This window comes from Melozone crissalis, unplaced genomic scaffold (genome assembly GCF_028551555.1).
Source record: "Melozone crissalis strain CALT ecotype California unplaced genomic scaffold, PUWL_Pcris_2 ptg000092l_1, whole genome shotgun sequence".
In the NCBI taxonomy this organism is placed as follows: Eukaryota; Metazoa; Chordata; class Aves; order Passeriformes; family Passerellidae; genus Melozone; species Melozone crissalis.
The window spans coordinates 1,062,257-1,083,137 of record NW_026535869.1 but is presented as its reverse complement, the minus strand read 5'-3'; the positions used below and the strand labels follow the sequence as shown (position 1 = coordinate 1,083,137).

General features: G+C 57.7%; 1 protein-coding gene across 3 annotated transcripts in view; it reads left to right on the top strand.

Annotated features, from left to right (window-relative positions):
* Positions 1 to 20,881, top strand: part of DSCAML1 (DS cell adhesion molecule like 1) — a 99,104-nt gene that overhangs the window by 54,807 nt on the left and 23,416 nt on the right. Inside the window, exons 4-8 of one of the 3 annotated variants that reach the window (XM_054291537.1) lie at positions 14,733 to 14,879; positions 16,109 to 16,387; positions 17,059 to 17,334; positions 17,815 to 18,111; positions 20,027 to 20,299. In XM_054291537.1, coding sequence (XP_054147512.1) covers positions 14,733 to 14,879; positions 16,109 to 16,387; positions 17,059 to 17,334; positions 17,815 to 18,111; positions 20,027 to 20,299 — 1,272 coding nt within the window. Of the gene's footprint in view, positions 1 to 14,732; positions 14,880 to 16,108; positions 16,388 to 17,058; positions 17,335 to 17,814; positions 18,112 to 18,892; positions 18,962 to 20,026; positions 20,300 to 20,881 lie in introns of those variants that run through there. The other 2 variants (XM_054291538.1, XM_054291540.1) reach the window with 2 other exon arrangements.

The following is a 20,881-nucleotide window of genomic DNA, read 5'->3' as shown; positions in this document are numbered from 1 at the left end:
CCTTGGACAGAGCTGCTAAAGCCAGGCTTTATGCGTGAGCTCTCTCTCAGTGGAGAGGACATCAGGAAATAAAAGCTGGGGCAGCACCCAGAAAATAGCACCACTCTCTGCAGAAATGTGCTCACCAAACCTCTGGGATGGGCAGAATGAGGGTTCTACTGGTGCTTTAAAAGAAGAAGGTTTGAAATAGATTGTAAGGCTAGATTAGGAAAACTTGCTCCTGTTTGGGGATTGTCTTCAATTACTGTGTGCTACCAGAAAACCCACACCAAGCTCTTTTCTGGAAGTGGAAATTAATACAGGCTTGTGGAATTTCCCCTAAGAGAATCAAGGAGAGCGTTTGAAAAAGTTCAGGTGTGTTTGAGGAGATGCTCTGCAGTGCCCACAGTGTCCTTAGCCTTTGTGAGAACTCTGCACCAGCTCAGTGTCCCCATGAGCTGGCTGGGCACCCCCTGTCATTTCCCAGCCCCTCTGCAGGGTTTGTCTCTGCCCTTTGTCCCAGGAGGTGGCACTGCGCACCCCAGCCTCCTGAGCCCCTGGTGTGTGCAGCTGAGCCCAGGAATAATCCTTTGCAGATAAGTGGACATTTCATGTGCTTAAAGTTAAGTCTGTGCTTAAAGTTAAGCCCGTGCTTAAGCGCAAGCAGGACTCAGGCTGGCGAGCTGGGCACCCTTGGGTGGTGGCGGGCACCAGGAAAGGGGGCACACCCCGGGCCGGGGGTGAGGCTGGAGCAGGGGGTCCTCAGCAGGGGCTGCAGAGCCCGATCTGGGTGTGCACCTTGCAGGGTGCAGCTCTGCAGGCATTTCCTGCTGCTCTCCCGTGCTTGGGGACTCCCAATCAAGGACATTCCTGAGCACACGTGTCACCTGCCACTCAGCACACAGCTTAACCTCATGCCATGTGTTTATCTCATTCCAGGACTACTGTCAGCAATGCCACTCTAAGCATAAACTTAATTATATCTCCTCGGGTAGCAGCGGGGAAGTGATTTATTGCTGCTTTTTGTCCCCTCCCTCCCCTCACCTCTCTGTGATTAGGCTCCTGCTTGCTGCTGTGGAGATGCTGATGCCTGGCTGCAACTTTGCTGCAGTTGCAGAGCAGTGTCTGAAGGCAGTGCTGGCCAAAGGAGCCCTCTCAGCGGCCTCAGAGCTCCCTCTTGGTGGCCCTGCCTTTACACCCACCAAACCAGCAGGGTGGCCCAGCACACTGGCATTTTTGGGTGGCCAAGTGGGAATTTCCAGGGCTAACGCTCAATCACGCCTTTTCAGAGGATCGTTTTATTTTAAAATAATTGCTGTGCCGAGGCAGGAGTCCCCTGGCTGAAGTGGCTCCTTGGGAGCAGATGTGCTGGCTCCTCAGTGCTCCTTCAGCTCACAGGCTGAGATTCCCCATCCAGCCCTGCTCCTGGCTGCTTTTCCCTGGCTCCATCCCCACTTCTGGGGGTGCTGACGGGAGCATCCCCACAGGAGGCTCCTGGCTGCTCTGCCCTCTGCCAGGCTCGGCTCCTGGGGAAACCAGAGGAGTTTGGGGATGGTTTCTCTTCCCTGTGCCATCCACCAAGGCTCCTGCTCTCGCTCTCCAGGGAAAGGGAAGGTGCTTTAATTATTCCTGCCTTCTGGAAAGCCGTGGTAATTAGCAGCACTGCAGAGAGCAAGGCCTGGCTGGGCTTCTGAGCACTTTGAGGAGGCAGAAGCTCCTCGATGCTTTTTAAAGATATTTCCCCTCCGAGCTGCAGCTGTGGCAGCCCTGGAGCACCTGGAGATGCCCCTGGCAGTGTGGGACGGGATGGGATTTGGGGATGCACTGCTTACCTTGGGGTCCCTTTGGTGAGTGCCCCAGGATTTTTTACAGCACCACATCGGCCCCAGGTTTCAGCATGCAGAGCACAGCCCTGCCACAGCGCGCTCGGAATTTCTCCATGTGGTTTTGAACAAATTGCTGATTATTTTTCCCCTCATTATTCACCTGACAGAGGAGCAGGTTGAGTAATTAGCGAAGGCGCATGAACTTTGCGGTGTTTCCATGAATAAAACATGTGTGAGCTGGCTGGGTGCTGGCCCTGCTGCTCCAGCCTGTGCACCCACCCGTGTCTGTCACTGAGGACATCCCTGGCCTGTGCCGCTGTCCCCGTGTCACCCTCCCTGGGACAGCTCGGCTTTTGCAGTGAAAGCTCCTCCAGGCCGGGCTGCCTTGCTCACGCTGCTGCTGAGGAGTTTCTTTGTGTGCCCGTGCTGGATGCTGCAGGGGCCCCTCCTGGCTCCCAAAATCACCCCGTGCCGTGCGAGGCGGCAGCAGCTGCTCGGAACGGAGCGGGGCCAGCCCGGCTTCAATAGCAGCTGAAAGGGAGGAATAATTTACATCCCGTCACTTCGGAGAGGCGCTCGGAGGCGGGATCTGGCTGCAGGGCTGCAGGGACAGAGGGACCCGGGCTGGGGAGAAGCGCTGAGCGTTCCCAGGCTGCTGGTGGGGGAGATGTGTGTGCCTGCCCTGGACAGAAGGGCTGTGCCCAGGGGTCTGTCACCTTTGGAACTGGTCTGTCACCTATAGAGGTGGGCACGGGAGGCTGGGGCTGTGCCCAGGGGTCTGTCACCTTTGGAGCTGGGCAGGTGAGGCAGTGCCCATGGGGTCTGTCACCTTTGGAGCTGGGCAGGTGAGGCTGTGCCCAGGGGTCTGTCACCTTTGGAGCTGGCATGGGAGGCTGTGCCCAGGGGTCTGTCACCTTTGGAGCTGGCATGGGAGGCTGGATGCTGTGTGCCCAGCCCATGCCAGCCTGTCCCTTGGCACCTCCGTGTCCCCTGCTCCCTGCTGTGCTTGCCCTCCGAGGGGACCCAGCCGTGGTGGCTCCCTGGGCTGGGCTGCCCATCCCTGAGCCCAGCTGTGCCTGCTGGAGCTGGCAGTGATGCCTCAGGCTGTCCTGGCACAGCCAGTGCTGGAAAGGCACCACTGGAGCGTGCAGAGCAGGAGGGAGCCCTGGGCAGGAGGCCAGGGGCTGAGGAGGTGTCACCAGGCTGGCGGTGGCAGTGTCCCCACTGTCCCCACTGTCCCCACGTCCCTTGCCCTGAGCCATGCTCCGACCTGGCAGCTCTGGGGCACCCCCGGAGCCTTCAGAGCTTGCACGTGATGAGGGGAATTCATCCTGAAGGGCCCTGCAGGGAGGCACAGGAGGCAGGAGCAGCACACAGCGAGCTCGAGTCTCACATTAACTGAGACAGGAGTGAAATGCAGGTCACCCTTGTGAGGCACAGGACAGTTATGGGGTCCCAGCTCTCCCTGACCACCCCAAACTGAGAGAATTACAGCATAAGGACTGTGTGCATGTCTGTGCCACCGTGCTGACAAAGGAATATCCCCCCTCCAGCCCGGTGACAATACCCAAGGGAGCCAAGCCCTCTGCTCTGCTCTGTGTTGTCCCCACCAAACCTGAACAGACCAGGAGCAGTGCTGGGAGCCAGGGCAGCCCCTGTGTCCCCTGCACTCCTGGAGGCAGGTGACAGCATGGTGTGACAGGATCTCACCTCATTTAAGGCTTGGAGTCACATGGAGGCCACCACTCTCCTGGTGAGCTGCCCCAGCCCCTCGCTGCTCGTTGCCAGGAAATCACACCTGATTGCAGGGCTGGAGCGGCCCCAGCCGAGCTCAGGGATGTGTGTCAGGGTCCGGAGGATGGGATCTCTCCTCCCTGTGTCTGTGGTGTCCAAGGAGCTGCTCAGAGCTGGGTCCAGGGGGTTGTGCTTCATCCCACAGCCCCTGACTGATTCTTCTGGCCCAGAATGATTTTGAGGTCACGTTGTGAACTCTCAGAGTGCTTCCCTGCTGGCTTTGGAGCCCAAACCATTCCTCACAATGCCCAGGGCTCACACGAGGCTCCCTGGTGCCAGGAGAGAGTTATTTTGATGGGAAGGGTCCGTGCCAGGCCTGCCTCCATCAGGACTGCCAGGTTGCTGAACAAAGCCACCGGGGCTGCTTTTCTTCTTGAGCATCTAACTAGGTCAGCATGCATTTGCCTTGTCTTAATAATTATTGATAAGCTGCAGGGGATCATGTGTGGTGCAGAGGGGGCTGCCCTGCTCCCAGCTGCAGCCCCCGCCCTGGCAGATGCTCTGCAGGGGATTTGTGCCCTGGCCCTGGTGGAGCACCAGCGTTGTTTCCCCCTGGGGATGTGAGCAGCTCCCCAGCTCTTCTGAACATTTCCAGCTCTGGAGGATGGGAGGGAATGGAGAAGGGCTGGTGGTGGCACACTGGTGGCTTTTGTGGCTGCAGACTCCTTTCCAAAGGGATGCTGTGGCTCACACACACATTTCAGTTCATGTTTGCTGGTCGCTGGTGGGAGGTGAGAGCAGTGATGCCCTTGTCCCACCCCACACCTCCCTCCTCTCCTGCCACCAGCCCCATGAGTGCTCCTGGCTGTGGGGAACATGAGCAGAAGTGGTTTTCCTCTGGAGTCACTCCCTCTGGAGGGTGGGAGACGGGGAGGAAGGATCCCAGGGGCTGGGGAGGGTCACTGTGAGCTGTGCCAAGCTGCCTCCAGCCTCCAAGGCAATCTGTGGCTGTGCAGAGCCAGCAATGCAGGTCAGTGGGTCTGGGGTCCCCTCCTCGGCGTGGGCTCCTCTCTGAGCCCCCACAATCAAAGCGTGTAGGCCAACTCCAGCGAGGTGAGAGGCAAAGAACAAACCCAACCACCCTCTCCAAGCCGCTCAGACTTCAGAGCTGGAGAGGAGGTTATGTCCTGGGGATTCTTTTTCTGTTGCTTTTGCAGCACTAATGAGCAGGGAGGAAGTTCCACTCTTTGTTCGAGTCACGCTCACTGAATTTTTTTCCCCAGCGAGCGGCAGGGAGGGGAGGAGGGGATGGGATGGGATGGGATGGGATGGGATGGGATGCGATGGGATGGGATGCGATGGGATGGGATGGGATGGGATGGGATGGGATGGGATGGGATGCGATGGGAGGCACCGTGCCTGCACACCTGGGACCACAGCAGCGAACAGCATCGTCCCACCTCAGCCCTGAGCTCCAGGTGCCACAGCTCCTTTTGGGAGGCTTTTGGGTTCTCTCATCAGAACAAAACAAGGTCTTGCTTCAGCAGGATTTTTCAGAGCCGGTGCAGCGCAGTGATGTGCAGCTCTTTTGCAGTTTTCTACATTGCACAGAGAGTTTCTGACCTTGACTTCTTCCCGCAGTCTCTGGATAGATTTTTTCTGGGGATCCTGCACCAGTCCTGCCCTTTACAGAGCTCTGTGTGCTGTCCTTGCCCTGCCAGGGACAATTCTGGCTGTAGGAGCACACAGTGTGTGAGGATGTGGGCTCTGCTCTCCCTTCCTCCCAGTCCAGTGGTTTTAAAAACCACTTCAGAACACCCTGCATGTGAGAGTTGCCAGAGGGCAGGGGGCTCGCTGGGTGCCCTCGTTCAGGCAGGGTCTGGTAAAACTTCATCCAGCTCTTGTCTTCATCTGGGCCAGGGCTGGGATGTGGCCAGGCTCAGGCACAGGCTCAGGCTCAGGCTCAGCTCAGGCTCAGGATCAGGATCAGGCTCAGGCTCAGGATCAGGCTCAGGATCAGGGCCCAGGGCTCAGGGCTCAGGGCTCAGGGCTCAGGCTCAGGATCAGGATCAGGCTCAGGCTCAGGGCTCAGGCTCAGGATCAGGATCAGGCTCAGGCAGGCTCAGGCTCAGGGCTGGCTGGGCATGGTTGGCATGCACACAGGGAGGGGGATGTGGCACTGCACACCCTTCCCATCTCGTTAGCCAGATTTGATAGCGTGCAATAACAGCGCGAGGGCTGCGCTGACCGCGGCACACAGAGAGGGGGTCCCTCTCACGTGCCTCTCATTTCCCTTTCCTCTCATCACGGGAGGGTTTACTTAGCAAGCTGAAAAAATCATTACATATGCTGCTAGTGGCCTGGTTAATTAAGATCTACAGTTCTCTGGGTAGGAAAAGACGACCTATATTTACTGTATGTAGGAAGACATCTGTCAGCTCCAAGCGCGAGATATCCCAGCGCAGGTTTGTCCTGCTTTTGCAGGCTCTGAATTGCAACTGTTTTAAGCTCTGATGCAGACCAAGTTAATTTTAAGATGACTGTTACTATTCTAAACATAAGGAAGGGCATATTTAGCCTCTCAGTACTCAAGAAGGCAAAACCCCCTGCATGTTTCTAGTAATTTTTCCCTAACAGTTTGCACAAAACAACAACAACAAATCCTATTTGGTTTCTGCAAAAGAATATGTTCGAGGGTGATCGTAAAATAGATTATTTTTAAATCTGCAGATGGTTTCCACATATTCCTCCTCAGCTCACTGCAGCTTTCCACCTCAGTAAACTGGTTTGTAATTTAGCCGAGGGCTGTGGAGCAAGCGTTCTGTCGTCTTGTTTTTCTTGTTCGCCTCCTTTACCCCCCCCCCACGCCCCCCTCTGCTTTCTGTCCCCTTTCTCTCCTCTCTCCTTGCTTCTCCCCTGCCCAGGGGCTGTCGGTGTTGGGATGGGTGTGAAGGGATGCTGAGCCACGGCTGGCTCGGCCGTGGCACCCCGCATACCCCGTGGGCAGCATTGTGGGGAGATCCTGGGGCTGGCATTGGGGCTGGGGGAGCCCAAACCATGCGCCCCCTTCACTCCTCGCTGGGGAAAGCTCTGCCACACTGGGCTGCTCCCATCCACAGCACCCTCTCCAGCTGAGGGAGTCATGGGGGGCCCAGGCCGTGGGGAAAGGGTGAGGGATGCACAGCCCTGGAAAAGATAATTAGAGGAAGGATGCACTCTGAGTTCTGCAATGGCGGCTCCCCCCTCCCCCCGCTCCCTGGAAGAAAACACTGCTTTTTTTATTTCTTTGTTCTTTCACGGTTCGGCATTATAATTATTGAGATTTCACTGCAGGGCAAAATGATCATTTGACAATGTAAGTGGGGAAAATAATTCTCGTGTTATCCAGCAGCCTCACTCTTATTATAATTATGGCGAAACTCCTGCAGACTGAAGTGGGGGCAAAGAATTTCCTCCTATGTGGTGTTTGGCTTTTCAAGATTTCTCAAGATTTGATTGCAGATGGGAGAATTTTTTCCCCCTCCCATCAATAATCCGAGGTTGGTGATGGATGGTGAAGGACCAGGGTACCTGTTGTTTTCCCCTTTGTTTTCATTAGGCATTTTCCATTTCTGTCATTCTCGGCGCCGGTGATGGATTTTTATGAGCAAATATCTTGGTTCGAGCCATTCGCAATTGTTTGCACAGTAATGTCTGCAGCGGCAGCAAAACCCAATTAAAAAATCAGAGGAAAATTGATGCAAAACTGCAAATCAGCCCCTCTCAAGATGGGGGACAGCGATGGCTCATTCTGTGCTGAGGCAGATGGTGGGGCTGGGTTAACCTGCCTTGGGTTCACCCTACATTGGGCTGGGTTCATCTGCCTTGGGATGGGCACACCTGCCTTGGGATGGCCCCTGGGGCTGGGTTCACCTGGGGCTGGGTTTACCCTGTCTTGGGCTGGGTTCACCTGCCCTGGGCTGAGCACCTGAGGCTGGGGCAGTGGGGATTTCTCTCTTTGGCTATGGGCAGTGCTATGGCATTGGGGGTGCTGTCAGAGAAACTCCAGGTTCTTTGTGAGCCATCATGCCCAGGGCAGTGTGGCCACCACATTTCCTGTTCCATCCTCCCTCCCATGCCATCCTCCATCCTGTGCCCTCCTCCATCCCATGCCATCCTCCATCCCATTCTCCCTCCTGTGCCATCCTCCATCCCATGTTGTGCTCCATCCTGTACCATCCTTCATCCTCCATCCCATGCCATCCTCCATCCCATCCCATCCTCTATCCCGCTCCATCCTCCATCCCGTGCCATCCATCCCATGCCATCCTCCATCCCATGCCATCCATCCCCGTACCATCCTCCCTCCCGTGCCATCTTCCATTCCATGCTGTGCTCCATCCTGTGCCATCCTCTATCCCATGCCATTCTCCATCCCGTACCATCCTCCATCCTCCATCCCATCGTCTATCCCGAGCTATTCTCCTCTATCCCGTGCCATCCTCCATCCCGTGCCATCCATCCCATGCCATCTCTGTCCCGCAGTGCCAGCCCGGTGCCCAGCATCCCTCAGCATCCCTCTCGGGCTGGCAGCCGTGGCAGGGAGCACGGCGTGGTGGCACGGAGGTCTGCTGTCCCCTGCCCGCCCGGGGCTGATGGAAACGAGCTGACAGAACACAGGCAGCATTAGCCTAATTATGGCCATACCCGCTACCTCTGCGTGGAATTTCCTTTCTTAGCGACTTCCTGTTTTCCTCTTTGAGATGCAAATTTTTGCACAGTCCTCGATCCAGATTTTCTCCTCATTAGCATGAAATCTGACTAGTTCCGCGGTTTTTTAAATAGCAAATTTAAAAAAAAAAAAAAAAGAAAAAAAAAAAAGAAAATTAAACGCTGTGCACAAAGTAGCGGCGAAGCCCCCCCGTGATTCTCGGGGGCGGGGGGTGGAGGGGCTGGCGAGGATTTTTGGGAATCACTCAGCCACAGCCGCGGTTTTCCACGCCAGGCTGATCAGCCGTGCTCGTGCGTGGCTGAGCGGGATGCGGGATGCGGGATTCAGGATGCGGGGTGCGGGGGGCAGGATGCGGGATGAGCGCTGAGGGGCGGGGGGCACAGCCCCTGCCCACCCCCTGAGCTGGGCACATACAGGTCCAGCGAAAACGAGACTCGTCGTAACAGGAGGTTAAACAAAAAAAAAAAAAAAAAAAAAAAAAAAAAAAAAAAGAAAAGAAAAGGAAAAACCGAAAACCGGCGCTCCAAAAATCCCGTTTTGAATTGAGTGTTCTCTTGGTGGATTTTATACGTTTTTATGCCTGCCGTAATCCCAGCCCGCTGCAGCTCAGCGCTGCTGATGGAGCCGGAGCAGACGGCACTGTTTTGTGCTAAATGTCACTCTAGTAATACTCAGCTCCGCTCGGAAATAGAAATACAACCCCGGCTGGCGTGCGGCGTGGTGAGCCGGGCTCGGAGCTGCCCTGCTCCCCTGCCGGCGTCCCGATGCTCCGGGAATGCCTTTTGGATGCTCCGGGAATGCCTTTTGCCGTTTGCCTGGCATCGCCTCCCCCTCCCCAGCTCCCTGCCCAGCCCCTCCCTCCCCGCCGCTTTCCACCACATAATGAGTTTGATAAGAAATTGTCTCGTTAACAGGATTAGCCATGGAAATCTCTAGTCCCCTCCTATTCATTTTGTAATGCTCTTCATCCTGTTCTGTAATTTTCTGCTGGTATTAGGCGGCTCCGGACCACCTCGGGAGATTAATTCCTCCTCCTTTGGCAGTGCCAGCGTGCCCGGGGACAGGGGCTGCTCCATGGGCAAGCCCCGTGGCCCCCACCAGGGGATTCCTCCTCCTCCTCCTCTTCCTCCTCCTCCTCTGAGCTCTGGTTCGGTGAAAGCGTGCCACTCCCAAAGTCGCTTACGCAAACAAACCCAAGTGTCCCCAAACACTGCTGGGTTTGGCTGCCAAGCGCTCCGGTGACTCAGAGGTGGATTAAAACCCGGAGAGGCAAACTGTGCTCTCCCTCACACCCGTGCGAATCCATCTCCGTGGGCAGCATAATTCCGGATTTACTTCTAGGAACATGACTTGCAAGACTGGCCCTTGGGTAAATAATGACTCTTGATTTAATAACTCCTGCCAGCCCTGCAGGATACCTCACTTCCGAGGCAGCTAATAGAGAGAGATCTTCCCTAACATCTGTTTGCCCAATTTTGCCGACTCGTGAGCCTGGATCTGGGAGGCAGCAGAGGCTGCCCACTGCCAGTGAGTGCAGTGAGGATGGAAAACATCGGGGAAACAGGGTGCGGAAAATATCAGGGAAACACGGTGAGGAAAACATCAGGGAAACACGGTGCGGAAAACATCGGGGAAACAGGGTGTGGAAAACATCAGGGAAACACGGTGGGTGTTCCTGGTGCTCCACTGCAGCCACGTGCTGCTGCTCACACCTGGATGCAGGATTGGCACTGCCAGCTCCTGATTGTGCCCATAATTTGTTCTGGTGTGTGTTTTCCTAAGCCCTGAGAGGAAAATCCCCGGTTTTACTGGAAAACCTCTCCACTAGCCCAGCAGTCCCTGTGCAGTGTCCTGGGCACCCCCAGGGCAGGGTGACAGTGGTCGGTGACACATGTCCCTGGTTGCCATCCTGTTGCAAAAATGTGATGCTCAGAAATCCCCTCCAGTGTTCCCTTTTGGATTTTTTGGTTTGTCAGATCCCCGGAGCCCCAGGGATGGGGACGTGGCACAAAGAGCTGCTGGACAGCAGTGTGACACTGAGGTGACAATGACACCCTCCTTGTAAACCTTTCCTGCTTTTTCTTCTCTCCCTTGTTTCATGTCTGCCTCTCAGAAAAGCCATTTAAATGCAATTCTGTTCTTAAGCCCTGTCCCTCATGCATGCCTAATGAACAGCCGGCAGAGGTGCCGGAAACGGCCCGAGCAGGATTCAATCTCGCCGAGTGCCGACAAGTCATTTGGAAGGAGCCCTGGGAGCGCGCCCAGTTTTATTACAGCGTAATTAGAAATAAAATCTTGTTGCGGGAGGAGAATGAGAGATGGGTGTTAATCCTGTGACGGGAGGAGATGGAGCCGTGCTTATTAAGGAGATTAGGGAGGGGAGGTGGAGAGTCCGTCACGAGTGCCCGATTTCCAGCCCTCCTCTGCCGTTCCCTCTGCCCGGACTCCCGCAGAAACCATCGGGAAAAGGAAAAAGGGAAAAGGGAAAAGGGGAAGGGAAAAGGGAAAAGGGCAGTGCTCCTGGGGGAGGATGAGGAGGAGCCCGAGCTGCGGGCTCAGCTGGCACCGCTCGCGTTACAAATGCCCGTGACTCCTCCAGGTGCGAACCCTTGGCTGAGCTCACGGCTCCGCTGCCTCTGGAAGGGCTGCGAGCAGCGACGGCCCCGCAGCTCCCCTGGGATCCCCACGGCAGGCAAACACGTAAATAAATCTGTCAGATTTGTGCAGGTCCTATGAAATTTGCATCGGGCACGGCTCGCGGCTCCTCTTTAACATCTCCACCAGGGAGGGATGCAGGGAGCTTTAATCTCAGCGCCCGGCCCAGGCCCCCTCTGCTCTCAGCGTTTGCTGTGGCACGAGCTGGGCTCAGCCTGCTGAGATGAAAGGCGGCTCTGGAGCATGGGCACCGATGCCAGCCCCTCCTGTGCCCCCTGCCCCGCTGGGCACGGTGCCCTTGGGCTGTGGCTGTCCCCGGAGGTAGGTGGTGATCATGGGCGGGCAGGATTTCCCATCCAGGCTGGGTTTTCTGTGGATGTTTCTTGTCCCCAGGCTGAGGCTGTCCTAGGGAAGGAGGTGGTGATCATGGGCGGGCAGGATTTCCCATCCAGGCTGGGTTTTCTGTGGGTGTTTCTTGTCCCCAGGTTGTGGCTGTCCCCAGGAGGAGATGGTGATCGTGGGGCGGGCAGGATTTCCCATCCAGGCTGGGTTTTCTGTGGATGCTCCTTGTCCCCAGGCGAGCTCCATGCCGGGCAAATGGCATCCTGGAGCAGCAGCCACAGCAGAAAAGTGCCGTTGTGGCAGCGGTGGAAAATTACAGGCTTTGCTCTTTGGGGCTTCCCCCTCCGTGCCTTCCCCCCGGGAGGCGTTTGTCACTTTAAACGCGGCCACAAATAGCGGCAAACACTTATTGGATTTGTTTGGGATGCCTTGGGACGCTCATGCTCCGAGTATGGCTAATTCATAAACGCTGGCACCTATTGATTCTGCAGCAGTACCAGGGGAAAGTTATCTCATTAGTCTTATGAACTATAAACGTGCTCTCTCCTGCAGCCCTGACCCCGTTGTTTTGATGAATCTATATTGGATAGAGCAGGAGCTGGTAACCTGCACCGGCTGTAATCTTTCTCTTGGAATTGGGAGCCCCTTGGGAACGATGCTGGGGTTGCAGGGGCAGCTGGGTGTGGGAGAGGTGTGTGTGCACTCAGTGAGAGCCCCCCTCTCACCCTAATGCTTTCCCCCGGTGAGGGGGCACGTCCTGGGAATTCAGGTGGAATTTACTCGTGCTGGGCTCTTGGTTTGATCCAAGAGCCTCCAAAGGTAGCAGCTCAAGTCTAGCTGGAAGAGTTATTAGAGGCGCATCAGCCTGGCCACGGACGTGCTTAATCCTCTGCTTCCTGTAAAGCCTTTCCACCTCCTGGCAGGCAGAGAGATCTGATTTTGTTTGGAGCTCTCCGACGTTAATCTGCCTGGCAAACTCAGCAATAAGTCACTTGGGTGAGGTCTGTTGGAGCTGTCACATCAGTTACAGCCCCCCGAGCATCTCCCCTGAGCCAGCAGAACGTTCCTCGGCAGAGCCGCTTGTCCCCTCCCAGGAAAAAGGAAAAAAAGGAAAAAAAAGGAAAGGAAGCTGTGCTGTCAGCTTGGGTGGATCTCACACGTGATGGAACAGTGTCACCACACCGTGCGAGAGGCAGATGCCTCCTGTCACTCCACGGAGGAGATGTGGATGCTACACCCGCAGGGTTTCTGCCTGTTCTGTCCCCGGGGAGGCTGTTGAGGCTGGAGCCCATGCAGAGCCCGGATCTCGGGCACAAGGCTTTGTTCCCGGCCCGGAGCGCGGCAGCGCGGGGCTGTGGATCCCCAGGCACGGCCGCGTGTGAGGGTGTGGGCTGGGGCTGCCAGCGCTTGGCAAAATACAGCCCCGTTCCCATGGAAACCGGCTCCCCCCCCCTCAAACTCCAGTGCAGCCGATGTTCTCCGCTTACTGGTTTGATGGGAGATGAAAAATTAATGTTTGATTTGCATCTTATTGCGGTGCCGTGGGACCACTCCCCCGGCCCTTCGGCGGGGGTCGCACAGAGCCCGGGGCGGCTCCCGTTGCCGATGGAGCCCAAATGCCCAAATCCCGCAGGGCCGGTGCCAGCTGCGGGGCATGTGCTGCCATGCTGGGGCCGGCACGCCACGGTGGCATGGAGCTTTGGGCTGAGGTTGGGGCTGGTGAAGCCCAAACCCTCCCGGCAGCGATGGAGTCACAGGGGTGCTGCTGGAGGTGTGGGGATGGCAGCTCCTGGGGCTGGGGGTGCTGCTCGTGCTCCTGCTGCTCCCAGGGAGCGTCGGCACAGGGTGCCAGCCTGGCGGTGCCTCTGTTAGCCACAGCTGACTGGTGTTATGATTAATTGTTTGCTGTTTATTTGTTGTTTGGAGTCCCCCACTGCCCTGTATGGAGCAGTTGGAGTCAAGTACACACATCTGGCTGAGCCACGGCTGGAATGGGTGATGCCAGCACAGCCTGGCACTGCCATTGCCCCAGCTCATGCCAGGGACCCTCCCTGGTTCCCTGGGTGAGGATCTCTGCTTTCTGCTGCTCTGTCACCTGCAGAATTTGCAGGGAATTGGGCCTGGGGTCCTGCCCTGGGTGTGGGAGCCAGAGTGGTCTGGGAGCATCTTCCTCTCATCCTCTCACTCGTGCTTACTCTGCACTCCTGAGTTTGACCATGGAGCTTTCTTCTTGCCTGAATTGAGATTATCCAGGTGCTTCCTAAAGGTGCTGGAAGTACAAACAGTTGTTTGGCCTCATCAGCTAGATCCTGGCTTAGCAGGCGTTGTGCAGGGCTTGAGGGAGCCATTTGCAGATGTTGCTGATTTACAGGCTGGGTTTAAAGGTTTTCACTCTGAGCATTCAGCTGCACTAAATTACCTTCTGCAGCCGTGGGGTTTGGTAGGGGGTGGTTTGGCTGGCAGCACGGTGCAGCCGAGCAGATGGAGCATCCCATCCCAGCTGAGACTGGCGCTGGAATAAACCCCAGAGCCCCACGGAGCTGGGGGTGAAAGCCTTGCTTGGCACGGAGGGGCAGGGCCAAGTGCTTTCCAGGTGGGCAGGGAGCCTCTCCAGAGCCCCGGCTTATCCTGCTCTCCATGCAGCCACTACACAGGCCTTTCTATTGGTGTTAATTACTGTTATAATTCATGATGAATTACAGGGGTCAGGAGCCAGCCAAAGACTCCTTCCCCCTGTGCCAGGCTCCAAAACCAGCTGGCCTGAGGGGGCTGCTCTCCCGCCACCCTCCTCCGGGGCTCCAACATCAGCTCAAGCCCTTATTTGTTTTCACATGATTCTAAGTAAGTTAAGCTAATTATTAACTCAGCGGGACGGATTCACTTTTAATTGCGGCGTTGCCATGGAGCGCGTGGCACGGCGGCGGCGGAGCAGGAGCAGCGTGTGCCGGAGCTGTGCCACCGCTCTGCTCCCTCTGCAGCCACGGCCCGCCCGGACCGAGCCCCGCGGGTCCAGGTGTGTGTAGAGACAGCCAGAGCCACCTTTACACCTGGGCAGGTGTGTGTGTGCTCACACCCGGGCAGGTGTGTGTGCTCACACCCGGGCAGGTGTGTGTGTGCTCACACCCGGGCAGGTGTGTGTGCTTACACTGGGGCAGGGGTGTGTGCTCATATCCGGGCAGGTGTGTGTGCTCACACCCGGGCAGGTGTGTGTGCTTGGCTGGGGGAGTGATGGATGGATGGAGGCGGTGCCCACAAACGCCGGGGCTGCCGTTGCACACACGAGGTTCCTGCGGCTCACCCAACTTCGCCGGCCTGCCCGAAACTTCAGCCCGAGCGGCGCCCCGATGTGCTGGGGGTGCAGGGAGGTGGACCAGGGTCCCTCTTTCCCTGCCACAGCTCGGAGTGCAGGGGCTCTGCCTGACCCGGGTGCTCAGCCTGGTGCCGGGGGAGGCTCGCTCACTCTTCCCCTCCCTTTGTGTCTCCAGAAAATAGGTTTTTTATTACTTCTTATGGAGGTTTGTACATATCGGACGTGCAGAAGGAAGATGCCTTGTCCACCTACAGGTGTATCACCAAGCACAAGTACAGCGGCGAGACGCGGCAGAGCAACGGCGCCCGCCTCTCCGTCTCAGGTGAGCCCGTGCGGCTGCCGGGGTGGGCGGGGGGCGGACTCTGTGCCCGGGAGGGTGCCCTGCCCTGCCCTGCCCTGCCCTGCCCGCTCCCCTCTTTGCCGCCCCGCACGGGGAGAGCTGGCACCGCCACCTCGTGTCCCCGCAGCCAGGGGACATCCCGGAGCGGGGCGGGCGGTGCCGCGGGGCTCCGGCAGTGCCAGGGCCGTGCCCCCCAGCCCGCAGCCCCCCAGTTCGCCGGGCACGGCGGCGGCGGTGCCGCGCGTCACCCCGGGCGGGAGGCGACGGGGCGGGCGGCGATGCGATGTGACAGCCCGCGATGTGAGCAGCCTGACGCGATGTGACGAACATGCAAGCGATACTGCGGCGGAGGCAGTGCAGTCCGGAGTGCCGGGTGTCTCGGGGCGCTCCCGGCTCCGCTCACTGCCCAAATTACTCCGCTCGGCAGGGAGGAGGGAGGGAGGGAGTTCGCCCGCTCGCAGTCGCTCGGCGCGGCGCGCCCGCTCCCTGCCATATGCTGTTCCCATCCTCGGGTGCTCCCGCACCGGCTCCTCGAATTAATCCCCCGGAGGGCGCGGAAGAGATGCGGGGTTGCCGTATCTTGCTTCTCGGGTCCAGCCCTGCCCGTCCTGCCGCACATCCCGGCGGTGCGTGGGTGTCCCGGGTGGATCATCCCCATCCGAGCGCTCCGATCTGGCCCGGTCCCCTCCTGGTCGCTGTCATTATTTACACGTCACGGCGTTTTACTTCTGCTTGGGAGTAATGAAAGAGGTTTCTTTCCCCTGGAATTTAATTTCACGCCTGAGACTTAGTGATTAATTTTCTCCTTTCCCAGCTGCCTGATGGGCCCTTTTGCTTGTAAATTTTGAAATGTGCCACAAAATTTGTGTATTTTGCACCAATTAGGTGTCACCTTGAGTAATTCCTCCGATGCTGAGTTTATTCCTCCCATCAGCTATTTAGGAATTGGTTTTCCTCCTGCCTGTGTGTGTTGTCCTGCCAAGGGCTGTGCTGGCCGGGTGGGACAGGGAACCCCACACTCAGCAAGGATGACGGGGTGCATCCTGCACTCCTGTGTGGCAGAGCGGGCAGCTCAGGGAGTGGGGAGAGCCAGCCTCTCGTGGATGGCGCTGACTGGGCACGGTGTCACCATGCCTGGGGGTTCACAGCATCTCTGAGACACCTCCCTTCCTCCTGTTCCCCGGCTGAGCCCAGTTCCTCTCGCACCCCAGACCCGGCGGAGTCCATCCCCACCATGCTAGACAGCTTCCAGTCCAGGGAGGTGAAGGCGGGCCGGCTGGTGGAGCTGCCCTGCATCGCCTCGGGCTACCCCAACCCGGCCGTGCGGTGGATCAAGGACGGGCGGCCGCTCCCCGCCGACAGCCGCTGGAGCAAGCGCATCACGGGGCTGACCATCAGCGACCTGCGCGTGGAGGACAGCGGCACCTACATCTGCGAGGTGACCAACACCTTCGGCTCCGCAGAGGTCACGGGCACCCTCACGGTCATAGGTGAGAGCCGGCGGGAGGAGCGGTGGAGGGGGCTCGGTCCTGCTGCCTTCTGAACACGCAAAGCCTTTATCAGTATTCAGCTTTAGAGGTTTATACAGCTGTATAAACAACAGCCTTGTGTTTTGGCACAGCGTTTGGCTCGCTGGAAGCCACTGTCTTGCACATGTCCGACGTGTTGGGTGCTTCTGTGCTTTGCTTTGTTGATTTACATAAAATTTATGTCGATTTACATAAAATAAGCTCTAGCCAAACAGTAAATACCATCTGGGCAGGCCAAGTATTTATCACGTGCTGTTTTCCTGGGGGTTCCTCCTGTCACCGGGATCCTGGCAGTACCAGAGGCACTGTGCCTGCCTTACCTGGAGCGCGGTGCCAGCCGGGCACTGCCAGCCTGCTGGGAGCCAGCCTGGTGTGTGCCCAGCCCAGCACTGTGCCACATCTTCTTCCACCCATCCTGCCACCTCCCCAGAGTACCCCTGCCAGGGGCCTGGGGCTGGTGATGAAAGCAGGGGCTGCCAGCAGCAGGGACAGTGGCAAGGCCACCTGCCTCATTGTGCGGTGACATTTACAGGGCAGCCGGGCTGGCGCTGCCGGGGCAGGGGGAGCAGACCGCGCTCAGCGGGGATGAGAGCCTCCCACACCACTGCCAACGCCTCTCCCCTCTCTCACAGACCCTCTGCGTGTGACTCTCACACCAAAGAAGCTCAAAACGGGCATCGGCAGCACCGTCATCCTCTCTTGTGCCCTCAGCGGCTCCCCCGAGTACGTCATCCGCTGGTACCGCAACACGGACCTGGTGGCGGTGGATGACTACATCTCCATCCGGGGCATCAGCAACGAGACCCTGCTCATCACGGCCGCCCAGAAGAGCCACTCGGGCGCCTACCAGTGCTTCGCCACCCGCAAGTCCCAGACGGCACAGGACTTCTCCATCATCACGCTGGAGGGTGAGCTGGCTTCCCAGCCTGGGGGCTCCTTCCTCTGCCCCTCTCTGAGGGGATGCTTTGTGCATGGCTGGGGGGCAGGGAGACCCACTGGGGTGGGGGTCCTGAGGCTGCTGCCAGCCTGTTGCTGGGCCCTGTGTGCTGTCTGCAGGGGCACAGCATGGCCAGGATGGGGAAGGACCAAAATAAGGTTGACTTGCCATCCCCAGCCCCATGGCACCTCATTCACCAGGCCCTCCCTGATCCAGCCCTGAGCGTTTGGATAAGGGATGGGCTCTGCTGAAGGAGGTGGCATCCGTATCCCCTCACCCCTGTCTGCATGTCCCTGCCATGGGGACCCCAGCACAGCCACGCATGTGTCCCCAGCAGGGCTCCTGTCCCGGCTGACCCTGGGGTGGGAGCTCAGTGCCATCCTGCTGGCGGGTGACTGCTGCTGCCTGTGGCTGCCGCTCCCTGACCCCCGTCCCGCTGGGTGCCCCCCAGATGGGACCCCCCGCATCGTCTCCTCCTTCAGCGAGAAGGTGGTCAACCCCGGGGAGCAGTTCTCCCTGATGTGTGCCGCCAAGGGGGCCCCGCCACCCACCGTCACCTGGGCGCTGGACGACGAGCCCATCCCGCGGGACAGCGGGCACCGCTCCAACCAGTACACCATGTCTGATGGCACCACCGTCAGCCACATGAACGTCAGCGGCCCGCAGATCAAGGACGGCGGCGTGTACCGGTGCACCGCGCGGAACTCGGTGGGCAGCGCCGAATACCAAGCGCGAATAAACGTAAGAGGTGCCTGTCTACTTTTAAATATCAGAATAGGACTTTTACTGGGCTTTTTTTGGATTTTGGTTCTTCTGTTCCCAGGCTAATCGCTCCTCCTCGCCTCTCCCTCTTCTTCCCCTGGCTGCCCCAGCCTCACCCCCTGAGCCCTGCCATGCTCCTGGCACACCTACAGGGTTGAGCTTCTCTGATGCTTCAAGCAGGGAGTTTAACCCAGTGGAAAACAATTCCAGAGGCTTGGAGAGCTGGAGCTTGGCTTTGCAGAGTCAAAGGGTGGCACTGTCCACACTGGGGTCCACTCTCATTCTGCCAAGCCCTGCCTTGGGGTCTGCACAGGGTGGGCAGGCACCCCTTGAGGGACCCCACCATGGAGAAGGAGGTGGCAGCCCAGAAGTGTCCCAGTCCCCTGTGCTCTGCCAACTGCCCCATTCCCTACCGGAGCCCCTCTCCTTGGCAGCCACCGCGCCTGGTGGCACCAGGATCTCCATGACAAATGATGATGAGGCAGCACGTGAAATCGTGGAAAATGAGCTTTGATTTGTCATGTCTGTATTTTCTTTGTCTGCTAAAAGCCATGGCCGCGTTAATCACCGTGTTATTACGGCTGCAGCGCGCCACTCGGTGTGTTCTGGGGAGCGCTCTCAGGCACGGGGTATGCTGTAAGCCCCTGTCCATTAATAATCCCCAATTAAGGCTCCCAGGCTTACAGGTGGGAGCGAGACAAGATAAGGGAGCGTTTATTTGTCTGCTGAGAATGAGGGTTGAAGGGCTGTGTTTGTCTGTGTCTCAGGTTTGAAATGGATCTAGTGGCTTTTTGGCTGGGATCCCAGGAGAGTCGGAATTTTGCTGCCGTTTACTGCTGAATTTGGAGGAAATTCATCCCTCAGCCAGGAGAAGCCAGAGCAGCGTTTTCAATGAGGATGTTCCCTTGTCTCCCTTTTCCCCCTCTCTCAGCTCTTGATGGGCTGTCACTAGATAAGATTTGGGTTTCTTTTTCAGTGGCACAGAGCATGTCCCTCAAACAGGCCCAAGACACGGTTACAGAGCCAGATGCTAATTCCTTTCTTTCTGCTCCTTCTCTTAATGTGTCCTAGAATGAAAAACACTGTCCATCAGCTGATCCTGAGTGCCTGTTAAGCTGTTATCTTGCTACACCCTCAGGATGAGGAGTCAAGACAGGGTTAATCTTTAGATTACTTCGCTGTTTTATGCAGCGACTGGGAGAACAATGTAATTATTGATGCATGAAACCTCTCGTTTAAAGGCTCACCTGCAGCATTCTCCAGTCCTCAGGCAGCTCCAAAGCCAGACAGAGACTGGTGGCTGTCTGGCTTTTCAGTGACACGCAGGTTGGCAGTGGGGGGCGCAGAAAGGTGGGGTTCAAGGAGGTGAAGCGTTTTTGCCAGTGGAAGTCAGGTTCCCATAGCAGCTCTTGCCAAGGATGTTTGGCACAATGCGGGCAGCTTCCTCCCGGGAGAGGCAGAGAGAGTCTGTGATGGTGGGGGAGCTCTCCCCATCTCTCCCATGTCTCTGGTGCTCAGAGGAGCCAGGTGGAGGCGCCCTGGGCAGGCAGAGTGCCCAGAGCAGAGAACAGATGCCGTCCAACCCCACAGTGGGCAGCAGTGGTGTGTGTGGGCTCAGCTTCCCCAGCGCTGGGGCGGGATTGCTGTTTGAAGTGTGGCTGTGTCCCAGAGCACAGCCCTGTTGGTAGGTGAGGGAGAGCAGCTGTAGCTGGAGGCTGCAGCCGAGAGCTGTCCCCACACGAGCTGAGAGGAGCCCGTGCCGCCTCCTCACCCAAACCAGGGTGCCCTGGTCACCTGCTGTGCCTGTGGAGCTGGCTCTGGAATAGCAGCAGATGTGCACGCAAGCAAATGGCCCTTCGGAATTAACCTAGCCTGCCTCTTCCTTCCTCCCCCATATGTAGGTCCCCCGAGCATCCGCGCCATGAAGAACATAACGGCGGTCGCGGGTAGGGACACTTTCATCAACTGCAGGGTCATCGGGTACCCCTATTACTCCATCAAGTGGTACAAGGACTCTCTGCTGCTGCCCGATAACCACCGCCAAGTGGTCTTTGAGAACGGCACGCTGAAGCTGATGGATGTGCAGAAAGGCATGGATGAGGGAGAGTACCTGTGCAGCGTGCTGATCCAGCCCCAGCTCTCCATCAGCCAGAGCGTCCACGTCACCGTCAAAGGTGAGACAGAGGCTGGGGATGCTTCCCCTGGGTGGCTCATCCAGGTTGTTTTTGGGTTCTCCACAGTGGGATGGAGGCAGAGGAGCACCTGCGTGGCCAGGTGGTGGCTGTGCTCTGTGGCCACCAGGTGTGGCAGCTCAGTCCTGGGGAGCTGGCTTGGCTACCTGGTCCTGCCAGCTGCCAGCAGCTGCCCCGAGCCACGCCGTATCCATTTCCCCTTACAAGTGATGGAGCAAGGATTTATGGTGTAAACATAACGTATTAAAACATCTAACCTTTGCTTGGATCACCTTCACCGATGTTTTTCTGTGTGTGCTAGCTTTTAAAAAAATAATACTCTCGGTCTTCCGAGCGCACAGAACATCTTAAAAGCTTCTCCAGGCCATCAATTATTCAGCCCCATTGAGGGAGCTATCAGTCCTAATGAATTGAGCCGGATGCATTCCCTCCCAGTGACTGGCTGAGATTGTGCTGGGAGCTCCCGGATCTCCCCTCCTCGGGAGTTGTGGGGTCGGCTCCGCCCGTCGCCAGCTCGGTGTTGGCAGTAAATCATTCAGACAAACACGGCGGCGCTGGGGACAG